Source organism: Hydra vulgaris, chromosome 14 (genome assembly GCF_038396675.1).
Source record: "Hydra vulgaris chromosome 14, alternate assembly HydraT2T_AEP".
In the NCBI taxonomy this organism is placed as follows: Eukaryota; Metazoa; Cnidaria; class Hydrozoa; order Anthoathecata; family Hydridae; genus Hydra; species Hydra vulgaris.
Window position 1 is genome coordinate 30247461 of NC_088933.1, and position 13992 is coordinate 30261452.

A 13992-nucleotide genomic window follows, 5' to 3' on the forward strand; every position below is an offset into this window, starting at 1 on the left:
TATATATATATGAATTTGAATATAGGAAAAATACTAGGAATTTGGGAACAGCTATTATGGCAATAATTTAACATTTTAACAATGTTAAATTATCGTCATAAAATTGTTAATTATAATTAATAATTATAAATAATATTAATTAATAAGTTAATAATTGTGGGGAAAAATGCTTTGTTGGATCAGATTCGTTGACCTCAGATGCAAATGTTACGTATACAAGTGAAACAGTATATTTAATTGATGAGAAATGGGTAAATAAAATTCTTTCCCCTGAGAATAGTAAAAAAAGAAAGTTGTACTCAAGCTGCAAATCATCTTACAGAGATTGAAGCACTTTATGCAATGTTTGGTCTAATATATAGAATACCATAGTAAATGTTGTAGATAAGAAGTAACCATGATAGCTTCCTCAACATTGCTTAAACAGCATTCTGCAGCAGTTGGAGTACCTGAGCATGGTTAGATAGCCTGCATAGTGCATATTTTAAGTTTAATAACAAAAGATGGGTGGACTATGAGGAAAACTTGTGCCTTGGTTCATAGTTTTTTTAGCATCAGTCAGTTAAATGAGTTATCAAAAAGTTTAGAAACTAATTTGCCACCATGAAAGAAAGCTGTTACTGTAATTCAAGATATACTAACTTGATGGTAATTGACTTATTCTATGGTTGAACAACTTCTCAAATTAAGAATATTTATTACAATAATTTAAGACGTCCTTTAAAAGATACCAACCAACCTAACCAATGAAGAGTGGGAGATATTGAAGTAAAAATCCTGTACATCCTTTTAAGCTGACTCAAGAGTTTTTGGAAGGTCAAAAGTTTGCTATTAATAATTGTATACCATTAGTAATGTCATCTATCACACAAAATTTTATGATCAAATAACAAGACAAAGCAATTATTTCAATTAATTTTGTGCTGCATTATGTGCTGCTACGTTATTTGAATTATAGATTTGGTTTCGGTGTAGATGGTACTATAGTTAATGAGCTTTCACGAGTAGGTCTGTACAATTGTCCAATAGGCTTTATTATTCATACAATATGGTATAGAATTTAGACCTAGGAACATAGAAGATATGTATAAGAAATTGAAAGAATAGGCAATACAAGCAGTTAAAAACGATCAAATACAAAACATCAATAATCATCTAGTACCAGAGCACATCCTTATGCTTTATTAAAAGGGATAGCTATTCAAGTATACAAGCAGTAAGCAACCCGTAATATGGGTTATTAGTAATTAAATCATTAATAATAATAATAATAACACATTAATAACTTAGTACAACAAAAAGTTTGATGAACAAAAAATTATTAAAAAATATTAAGCAATATATTTGATTTTTTCTTTCAGGACTAAAATAATGCTTTCTTGCCATTACAACTTCCTGTGTCAACTTTTTTTGTATACATGCTTGTACAAGATTTTTGTCAACTTTTCTTAAACAAGAATGAATTCTTTTTCACAGCTGATCTTCATTTTCAGCTTCCCAGTTGTTTTCATACACATAACATTTAAGGATTGAGCAGAATTCTCCAATTGGTTGTAATTCTAGGACACATGCCAGATTATCAACTTTTGTTACATAACAGATATTTTTCTCATCGAGGTAATTGGTCACACTTTTAGCATAATGTGAAGAGTCCAAGTTAGGCCAGAATACATAATTACCATCACTGTGTTTGTTGGTAAAAGGAATCAATCATTTGATGATGCAATCATTTTTGTACACTGTTTGGTTAATTGCCAGTCTCACAGGAACAATAAATGGTTTTGAGATTCCACGAGGGGATATGGTAATCCACAAAATATTTTTTTTTAAATTTGCTTTTGCGCTTATATTTTACATTTTTCGGTGCATTTTTTGCCTCATCTGAGTAAAGTCCAACATTAGAATTTTTATTCGTTTTTTTAAATGTAAAATAGGACTCATCGTCAATGAAAAAGTCATGGTTTCTGAATAGGCGACAAATTCTTCCATACTTCAGTTGCAACTGCTTTAACTTTTTATTAGCACAATCAGGGATTTGTTTTTACTTAAAATAGCAAATGCTTTTACAATGTAGAAATGATCACACTTGAGTTTATTTGCAATTTTTCTTGTTGAAGTTTCAGACCGGTTGTTCAAAAAACCTTTCAGGCAATTGATGTTCCTAGCAGTCATATTTTTTGGTTTTCTGCCTGATCCAAGCTTACAAGACTTTGGCTCATTGTTCTTCCACTTTGCGATGTAATGTTTGATGGTTCTTTGCTGTATTAAGAAATATGTAAAGTGTAAAGAATAGACACACAAAGACATTATACAATGCACAGAGAAACTAAAAATAATTTAGATCCAAACATCCAATCGTTGGTTCATGTCATCATGAATTAAGAAATTTATTTTATGCACTTTGAATTATTAGAGCCTCACACTGTTTATTTAACAGGTTGGCACCTCTAAACAAATAATTTTAATTTTTTAATTATGCATAAATTGCATGATTTTGTTGGGTTTACAGGGTTGTAATCTTCACACTGTTTGATTACTTTCCACTTAACCATTTGGTTTAAACTTACATCTTTTAATTTGCATGCTTTATTTGGCAAGTCAGTATCAAACTTTATATTTGAGGATATTGAAAGATTTTAAGTTATATTTTCAAACTATTTTTCATATCCTTTTTTGATAATTAGAATAAACTTCTATAAATATAAATTAAGTTAAATAAAAAATAAAACACAATATAAGATATTAGGTCTAATAAAAAGGTTTATATATCAATTTTTTTTTGAAAACTTTTATTTGGTTTTAAAATTTTTCTTTTTATATGAAGCTTAAATGAATTTACTGATTTCATCATATTAAAATGGTTATTTTTAAAACTGTTCCATATCTAAGGCCCTCGATTTTCTAGTAATCTACAACCTAAAAAGTATCGATATTGTATTCTATCATTAATGACAAACACCTAAGTATCGAAAATTTGGTAGTACTTTGCAATTTTGTTTTTAAAGGCTTTTTGATGGTCGTAAAAATAGTAATGTTTATGTCAAGTGGAATAATATTGATAACAAACAAAATGAAATGGATAAGCAGAAGATTTTAGATCTCTTCCATTTGACAACAACTATATTTAAGTTGTCTATTAGCATTTAAACTAATAACTTCTTTGAGCCTAATATTATCCATTTTAATTTCAATGTTATCATTAAACATATAACCAGTAATATTAACATTGTTACAACTGAATAATAAATTAACATAAAAGAATCTTACAAATTGTGATCTTTTCTAATCAAAGACTATATTTTAACTTAAGATTTATTTAAATCCATATCTTTTTATATGTTTATATATATAAGTCGCTTATCAAAAATATAAAACAATATTTATTTACATCAATTATTTTTAATTTAACAAAGAAAAAAAACTTTGCTTGTAAAACCACGTAAGTAAGAAACACATTTAGAAAAGCCTAGAAATTACTTGAAAATGACATATGTAACGTTGAAGTTTGAATGTTGACTGGACTAATTATTAGTAGATGTTTTTAAAAATTTACAATAATTTGTTCTTCTATACCGCATAAATACATCACATGATAAATCTGAAATGAAAAAATGTAACAAATAAGTAAATACAAAGAAAAACATCATATATGAATTAAAAATCAATGTACCTGATAGAGATAAGCTGTTGTGGGTAATATTGCAGAGTAGCGGCTTATAATAATTTTATTTTTTTGTTTGTTGCGCTTTCGTGTTGTTGACTTGCTCAAAGTGGAGATTTTTTAATATAAACAAATAGAATATTTATTGGCTTCAGTACAAACATTGACTATCCTATAGTCTGCTGCTACAAAGGAGTGGTGCTACATTGACTATCTTATTGCCTGCTGCTACACAGAAGTGCTGCTACATCGGTTGAGAGTTTGGCATGGGGCAGCAATCTTTTTTCTTTTATTATTTCAGTTAACATTTTTAATGTTTTAAAAACCTCCACTGACAAGAGTGCAATTAGCAAAAAAATAAAATTATTTTACGCTGCTATTCTGCAACATTACCCTGTTGTGATACCAGAGTAGTAGTTGTTAAATATTATTTCAAGTTAGCTTTTTAGAAGATAATACATGTTGGTATGTCATGGTTCTAAAAAAATCAAATTAAGATATAAATAAAATGTATATATGGCAAAATGATTTTTCTAGAATGGCTTTTAGTGAATGATTAAAAACAGTGAGTTCCAATAATGAAACTACCTATTAATCATTTTTAACAATAGACACCAACATGAAGGTAAGCCAAATGTAACAACATTAGTAACATAAATAACAACATTATGCAAAATATTTATCAAAGATATTATTCCAGAATATTTAATAATGAAGGCTAGACAACACCTAGGCCTAAAGCAGTAACATCGCTTGACAGGCAAGGTTGAAAAATCTTGCTTTACAAGTTTGCCAAGTTGCACCACTTTAAAAACAAGGAAACAACATAGCATAAACATATATACTAACTATAAAACAATATATTTATTCAACTTTATATAACATATATAAACACCTTATATATAACAATTATATACACACTAGATAAAATATATATTAGAACAAAAATAGGTATAAGCATCACAAAATGTCAATAAAATAATAATCAACATAATAAAATAATAATCAACATAATAAAATAATAATCAACATAATAAAATAATAATCAACATAATAAAATAAGTTTGAAATGGTAGCATTCAATGCATATTGAATTATATTAATTAAGGACTTCTTAAAACTTTTTTTTTTTTTTTTAATAAATGAATTTAAAAGTAGTAATAAATCATTTTATGATAACTTTTATATTAGAATCTTTTAGAGCAAAAAAATGCATCAATAATAGTTAGTCCTCACCCATACACCCATACATACACCCATATTTTCTTTCTAAAAAGTTAAAATTAAGCTCAATAAAAACAAAAATGCTAAAGAAAAAAAAGCAATGAACAAAGCTAAAAGAGTAGCTAATACAAACAAAACATAAACGAAAGTTAGAAATATTCTTTCTACTTTTTATCTAATTAAAATGTAATATATAAATTACAAAACTCTTTTCTATGCATTATTTTTTTATAAGATGATCTTAATTTTGCTATTATAATGTATCTAATATTTCTAAACTAATAAATAATAATTAAATTCCAAAAAGAAAAAAGTTTTTAACTTGCTTAGTAGATCTTTGTCAAATGACCGCGTGGATTTTAAGAACATGCTTTTTCAAGTTCAGAAAAGCCTAGTAACTAATTAAAACTACTTTAAAAAACAAAAGTGAAATGACTCTACTATCAAATTACAGTATTAATATTAAGATCAGCAATTATAGATATAGATGATGATGATGACAATAATGATGATTATGATGATTATAATGATGATGATAATGATGATGATGATAATGATGATGAAGACAATATTCCTTGTCTTATAATTGCTGAGTTTAATAATGATGCAACAAGCTGTTAACAGCTTGTTGATGCAGAGATATCACAGTATCAGCAGAAAGAAAACTAAATAGAATTGTTGCAGGATCTATTGGCGAATAATTTCATCTAATCCAATACAATGTTGGTCCCAAAGAGTTACTTACTTTCCCATACTAGCACATATGGTAATAAAGATATTATGTATTTGGGCAAACTCACCTCTGGTTGAACACTTATTTTCCATAGCAGGTGACATTATTGCAAATGGTTGAACAAGATTATTACCTAACAATGCTAAAGATTTAATTTTCTTACATGAGTCATGACCAAAATGTGAAAATATGTAACAAATTATTTAAATAGATTTTATTAAAAAATATGTTATTAATAATACTCGTATTTACCAATATATACAGAATATCTAAATTGAAAAATTATTTTCTGATTTTTAAATCTATGTGTATATTTAATTAGTTTTCTCAATTTAAACTAATTAAATATATATATATATATATATATATATATATATCTAGATTTTAAAATCATAAAACTTTTTTTTTTAATTTACTTAAGCATCAGTTTTAAGCTAAAGGTGCTTTTATTCAAAGTTAGATTTACTGAGTTTACATCAAATTTGGTTTTGTTTTTTATTCAAAACACTGTTTTAATTTTTTCAAGAAAAACAGCCAAAGAAAACAGTGATAAATCGCTAATAAAAGAAAACATTAATAACAATTATAAGTAAATGCGATATGATTTTTAATTTTGATGCAACTCTTGTACAACTGAAATGACCATGCCATGGAATGAAACAACTCTCCCTACAATTTTATCCAGGTATAAACTTGATAAAATTTATAATGCAGATAAATTTGGATTGTTTTTTCGTATGCAACCTAATAATTCACTAATAATTCACTTTCTCCCTATACACATCTTCAATCTGAGATGTGTATAGGGAGAAAGCACAGTAAAATTTGTCTCACAGGAATGGTTGCAACAAGTACAGTGGGTGATAAGATTTCTATATTTGTATTCGGAAAATCAAAATCAGCTAGCTGCTTCAAAGGAGTTAAGTACTTACCTTGCAGATATAGAAATTAAAATAAAAGTTGGGTAGTTATGGCATTTTTTTACCACCAAATACCACATCTGAACTTCATCCAATGGATCAGGGACTTATATGCTCTTTGAAAGTTTATTACAGATCATTGGCATAACAAAGGCTGGTCATAGCTATCGATAAAAGAAAAGATCTTCCTGTTTTTTTGATTTTAGATGCAATGAAAATAGTTGATCTTGCATAATAAAAAGTGAAGATCAGCAGAAATCTGCCCATTTGGATGAAGGCGACTACCTCTTTAAAGAGGTTCAAAGTCAGATTGAAAAACTTGATAATTTTTACCCTCCAGCTACAACAGTTGAAGATGTTATTTTTGATGATGAAAATTTAATTAGCACAGTACTTTTACTTGCAGATGAACAGTTGATAGAAGAAGTTAAAAAAAGCAGCGAATGGACACGATGCTAATGAAAAGGAAGGTAATGATGATAATAATGCAATCGATCCAGTTTGCCCAAAAGTTAGTGATATTCATGATGCACTGCAAGTGTTGTATGCCCTTCAGTCTTACAGGTGAAGATTTTCAACAAAAGCTCAATGCAGTCTTAATTATATTTGATAGAGGTGTTTCTTCAAAACTAAGACAGATTGACATTAGAATATTTTTTAATTTATAATGTATTGTTTTTACCTTTGAGACTTTTAATAACGTGAATTGTTTTTACTTATCGCCAAAAGTTCCTGTAATAGAATGTCCCAAAAACTCGAATATTCACTAACTCAAACTATTTTATAGGTTGCTTGGAGGTTCAAGATATTGGGAGTTCATTGTACTTTAACCAAAGGCAATCAAGTTACTTTAAAACTGTTTTTGATTTCTTTATGAATGACAAGACAGTTTAAGTACACTATTTGAAGATTGAACAAAGCATCAATGAGCTCTTGATGAAAATAAAAAACAATCCCTTTGTTCTTTGGTTTAAATCTCCATAATTGTTGTATTAATTTTTTAATTCTAGAATAAATTGGTTATTATATCATATTAGTCAAAACATCAAGTTAACTCAATTACATAAAAAACATTTTTTCAACACATTAAAAGCAAAAATAAATAGTAAAAATTACACAACACACTAAGGTTTCCATTTTTTTTTTTTAATTAGTGTTAAGGAAATTGAGTTCATTGCAGTTGTATATCAAGCAAATTATTGTGTGCTTTATATATTTGGATTTCCTCCATTATTTTCAAGTTTAATTTAATTAAGTAATGGTTTTACACTATTCACCTGTCTTGAATAATAACATATCTTTGAGTCTACATTATGTTTTTTGTTGTTGTTGTTTTATTTATTTTTTTATGATTTTTTGTTTTTATCTGTTATTATACAATTATATCATTTGAGATCTGCATAAATAATATACGAGTTATTCTTATAATTTTTTAATTATTTTGCATATAATATTTTTTATTGAGTTTTTATTATTCAGTTGGATGCTTTGTTAACTACATGGTCTAACACACAAGTCTCTTTACTTTATGAATTGATCAATGCTGCTTACCAGGTAAGACTAATTCTTTATGTATAAACATAAAGTACGAACATATATGTATTATTTTTATTAACATTAGTATACAAATATGAATTTTAAAAAATATACAAGGATTGAAAGTTTATTTACAAGACCAATAAAAAAACTTAAAGCAATTGTTCTTGAATTCACCTAATTAATTTCTAATTGAATTAATTCCTAATAAATTGAACTAGTAATAACTTTTAGTTTATTATCACAATTAGGATAAAAGATATAACTCACTTTTTTATTACCTTATTTCTTTTATAAGAAGGTCATTATCTAAAATAAAAAGCAATTTTTTTTTATAAAAGCTCTTTTTTACTTAACATTTAAATTTAATTGACTAAGATCCACAGTCATCATTTTTTAAAAGAAAAATTGAAATAATATCTATGGCAACTTGAAATCATTTAAAATGCATTCTTTTTTTTCTTTTTCTTTTCTTTTAGTTTAATTGGTGTTTTAGCGAAGTTATTTTCTTCAACTCAACATTTTTAGCTGAATTATTAAATAGACAACAAGAAAAAATGGTGAGCCCTTTGGCTTTGCTAATGTTTTCATTCATTATGTTTTTATGTATTTTGATTGGTTGTAAAAAATTTTTTTTGAATGCTTTTGTTATAATTAGAAAAAGGATGCATAGTTTATTTAACACATGTTTTATTTAACACATAGTTTATTTAACGCATAGTTTATTTAACACATGTTTTGTACTTATTTAATATAAGTCTCTAAAGTTTTGGAATTATATTGTTTGAAACTAAGTTTTGTATTTATGTATTATAATAAACTTTGTCAAAATATTGTTTAGAGGATTTTATCAAGTTTTTTGATTAACTATTTAAAGTTGTTACTATCAACAAAAGAGTCATGGTCAGCTAGCAGTGCATTAAATTTCTATTATTGCGTGTATTTGTTGAACTTTATATGTGAAAATCTTGCAGAAGTTAAAGAACATATAAAACATTTTCACAGAGAAGAAATCAAGTAATAAATTATAGCTTTAACAATTACTTTTTTTTTTAAACAAATTAAATTCTATATTTAATGTTATTTTTTGAATTAATCACACTACGTACAACAAGATAAATTGTAGTCTTAAACTATGTGTTTTCAAAATTTTCAATATAACCCTCAGAGTTTTTCTTGAAAAACGGTTTTTTCACTTTGTTTTTCTTTATATTAAAGTAAAATTGAGATCATGTTACGTGGCGAACATATTTTTATATGATAACTCATCTACCTTCAATCAAAAATTCTTCAAATTGTATTGTCAAAAAAAGATGTATTATTTTAATTTTTAAATAAGTGAATGAAGATTTTATAATATTAGTGAATAGTTTTGGGTTCATAGTAACTTTAAAAAAGAAAAAAAGAAAAGATTTACTATTTGGTCACACAATCTATTAGGAAGAAGGTTTTTTTTAAGTGTTGTTATGAGTTTTAAATAGTTTGACTGTCGACTAAATCGACTAATATATTTTCTCAAGTTGACTCAAATCGACTAATACATTTTTGAAATCGGTCAATTTAAGTCAACTTAAAGTCGGTTTAGTCGAAATCTGAGAATAATTTTTTTTTTTTTTTTGGTTTGCAATATAACTAAGAAAGTAATTTATATTTCTTTCTTTTTTTTTTAACGTCACAATAAAAATGATGTAGCAAAATAAAGTAAGAGCAGGGCCACTCTGACAATGAGATAACTTATTCCCAGGCCTCAATGGTTTAGGTACTGCCTTAGATACTTGCTAAATATCAAAAAGCCTATACAATCATATTTACAATGTTATTCTAAAGATGGCATTTAGATTTTGGAGCTTCACGATTTAGTTTTACCCCAAGCCCGTTTATTTTTTCCCAAGCCAGTTTGGAAAGGCCTTGTATAAAAGTATTAATGAAAATCACAAGCATAGCGTTTACAAAAAAATAAAATTAATAAAATGAAAAATACCAAAATTTAAATATTGCTAACATGCTATGAATTTTATAAAATTTAGAGAGTACACAAAAAACCAATAAAATAGTATTGTTATTAAATGAACAAACAAAAGTTAAAAGTCGATCCAAATGTAAACTTGTATAACTTTTTAAGAACTCTTTGAACTTGTTTTGATATTTTTTATTTTTTTTTATTTTTTTTTTGTTACTCACCTCCTCAAGGCCGATAAAGCCACTACAGATGAGGAGGTTACTTAATAGTGGTTATAACCCTCTCTCAACTCTATAACTCCGAAACACAAACCTTGACAAACAAGGCCGCTGCGCGGAGAAACAAGTTGAGCACGGTACTACCAGGGACCTGATGGGGATCGAACTCGGAACCTCCCGCTTATGAAGCGAGCGCTTTACCACTACACCACTACCGCATAGCAACACTGGTACTAATTGCATATTTAATTGCTATTGAATATAAGGGACCTTTCAAATTGCTGGCATGCTGCAGATAGCTAATTTAGTGTGGGATGATATTTATGTAAGCTTTGTGTGGTTATGGTAGTTATACCATGGTAATAATGGTGTTAGCATCATAGTCACACATGGCTCACATCAACAATGCCACTTAAGTAGTTAAGTTGATGTGATCTAAATCCAAGGTTACTATACCAATTAAGTGGTATAGTAACCTTAGTAACCATAGTAACCTTAGATTTGTCAATAGTTACTTATTGTAACTATCAAAGAAAATTTTTAAAAAGTTATATTAGCAAAACAAAGTGTGAATCTTAGTAAACCAATAAAAATCTTACGTGCTCACTTAAAAAGTATTTTCTAACAGAATAAAACTAAAACAAGTTTTTACACTAAATAAATTTTTTTTTTGTTCAAAAGCAGCTATTATTCATTTTAATTCAAACAGGGGTACCGTTTTGCTTTCGTCACTCAAATATTGAAAACTAAGGTTTTAGATTCTGGGATCAAAATGCGGACAGACAACTAAAAAATGTTTAACAACAACAATACAAGTTATTCAGTTTTCAATACAATTTCTCAATAACTTTTTGAATTCTTGTTTATTGTTTGTGAATTTTCAAGAGCTGATTACAATTAAAGCTTTCATTTTGATCAGTCAGTTTAAATTTGACATTTTAAAGTCTGATTAGTTCAAGTTCTTAATTTTATCAGTAGATAATTTTCTTTGGCAATAAGTGAAATTTCATAACCGAATGAGTTTAATGAATTTTAATACGCTCAGGTTGGGTATATTTTCCAAAAGTTAACAAACTACATCTCCTTCGTATTAAGCACCTGAGAGTAAAGGCTTAAAATGAATTTGACAAGGTCAGAAAATTATTACTAATTCTCTAAACATTGACTATTAAAATGATATTCTTAAAATTAAAATAATAAAAATATATTTAATTAATATGTATATAAATTTCTTTTTAAAGTTGCGACCAAATAAAATTAGTACATATTTACAAAAATATTTATGAATAAGTTTTAATCCATAATACCTTTGATTAAGAATGCTTAAATTTGAATTCTAAAAAATTTGTTCAAAATGCTTTTTAGTCTTATCGTATTTACTTTTTTTTTGTCTTAGTACTTTTATTTTGTACTTGTATACAGATTACACAAAGGAATCTTTATATACACATAGAAAAAAAAAGTAAAAAATTGCAATTAACGAAAAAAATAGCAAAATAAAAAAACAGCTAAATTTGTAAATCATAAACTAATTAAAGATGCTTGTGCCAATAAATAAAGCATTACTCCATCAAATAATCCGAACTTTTGATTGAATCGTATTATTTTTATTTGAATTTAAATACATATGTTCATTTGAAAATTGAAATTCATTAGAGCAATATAATCATATTTCATGTAATATTTCATGTAATCTATATATATATATATATATATATATATATATATATATATATATATATATATATATATATATATATATATATATATATATATATATATATATATATATATATATGTATATATATATGTATATATATATATATGTGTATATATATATATATATATATATATATATATATATATATATATATATATATATATATATAAATATATATATATATATATATATATATATATATATATATATATATATATATATATATATATATATATATATAATGTTCATTTAATAAAGGGCAAAATTATAAAGAAAATCAACAATAAAACCATGGCTATTTCCAGTATTAAAATCAGCAATGCTGCATTCTATATTTATATCAGAATTAATGAAGAGTTTACAAATTTCTTTATTATAATGATTATACATATTATTTGCATCTATGTTAATATTATTTTCATTTTTTTCGAGTTTATATTGTCGTTGTTTGTAAAGTTGTTGTTCTTTTTACACAGAGTAATTTTTTAAAAATTTAACATAGTTTAAACTTGATTATTTGTTTTAGTTATTTGAAAAATAACAAAATTAAAATTACAAACGGATTTTGGTTTATTATTTGCCCGATTATGATTAATGCATATTTGAATAATTACAGTTTTTTTTCTTAGATACTATATTTGCAAACCGTCAAATGTGGATGCGTTACCTCAAAACTTTCCTGTTATTTGGATACTCCTTCCTTTATTTAAAAAAGTTGTAAGTTTATTGGGATAAATGTATTTTGACTTGTTATGAAGTGTACGTGTTTAAACGTTTTTTTTTTGAAGTAACTTGAAGCGATTCCGAGACTGGTACTACTTTTTAATCTCATCAAACAAAAACAAAAAAGAAAATTATTTATTATATTATTTATTTCACTATTTATGTGTGTTTAATATATATTATTCGTGTGTTTATATATATATATATATATATATATATATATATATATATATATATATATATATATATATATATATATATATATATATATATATGTATTATATATATATATATATATATATATATATATATATATATATATATATATATATATATATATATATATATATATATATATATATATATATAGTTGTACAATTGTATTAATTTATATTTTGTTACTAAATTTAATTGTTTTAAATTTATTAATTATTTATTGTATAATGTATTCCATCATTTATATATCATGCACAAAATTAAAGTGAAATTTCATTTTTTTATTTTTTTTTTATTTTTTATAATCGACTGATTTTTTTGTTTTTTTGATGTTCACAGTTAATCTAGATAGAGTAAAGTTTTTACAAATCCTCCACGCTATTAATTATTTTGTTAATTTTTTTTTTTCTAAAAATAATAACTGAATAAAATAAAAACCCAATTGAATAAAAATTAAAACATAAATAGAAGGGAAACTATATACTGTAAATTCCTGTTAACTCGGACCTCCAAGGGTCCAGGTAAAACTGTTCGACTAAATGTTCGATTTATGCTAAGTAAAACAGTTGTTCTTTCTTTCAAGGGACTATAAAAAACCGTTCAAGATAACAAAATTTCGAGGCACCGTAGCTACAATTGCGACACTAATCATAAATCTGAATTTTACAAGCATAGGTGTTAAATATATTATTTAATTACAATGCAAGGTTGTGGGCATACAGCCGTCCATGTACAAGAGCATACAAGCCATCCATGTACATACCATGTACTTTTTAAAAATTGTCTAAAAATCCTTATTTTAAAGACCTAAAATAGCTTCTGGCTATTTCTCTGATATTTCTTTTGGTACCAGTAGTATCTTTTTTTCATTTAGCTAGTCTGTTTTTGAGCTCTGTTATTTATTTATTTATTTTTTATACTTTTTTTTGTTAATAAATAAAATAATTTAAAAAAATAAAACTAATAAAAAAATCAATATGATAAACCTTATTTTATGCTATAATTAAAAGGAAAAAAAGAAAATAATTAAAAGGAAAAAAGATCGACAAATCAAAATTGCGCAGAACAACTTTATTCTAAA

At 25.6% G+C, this 13992-nt stretch overlaps 1 protein-coding gene across 2 annotated transcripts in view; it reads left to right on the plus strand.

Annotated features, from left to right (window-relative positions):
* Positions 1 to 12826, plus strand: part of LOC100197068 (uncharacterized protein C12orf56) — a 43791-nt gene extending 30965 nt beyond the window's left edge. Inside the window, exons 8-11 of one of the 2 annotated variants that reach the window (XM_065818202.1) lie at positions 8018 to 8092; positions 8554 to 8634; positions 8916 to 9091; positions 12602 to 12826. In XM_065818202.1, the coding sequence (XP_065674274.1) occupies positions 8018 to 8092; positions 8554 to 8634; positions 8916 to 9091; positions 12602 to 12707 (438 nt within the window). In that variant the 3' untranslated portion in view covers positions 12708 to 12826. The remainder of the gene's footprint in view (positions 1 to 8017; positions 8093 to 8553; positions 8635 to 8915; positions 9092 to 12601) is intronic. The other variant, XM_065818203.1, reaches the window with a different exon arrangement.
* Positions 12827 to 13992: the final 1166 nt, after the last annotated feature.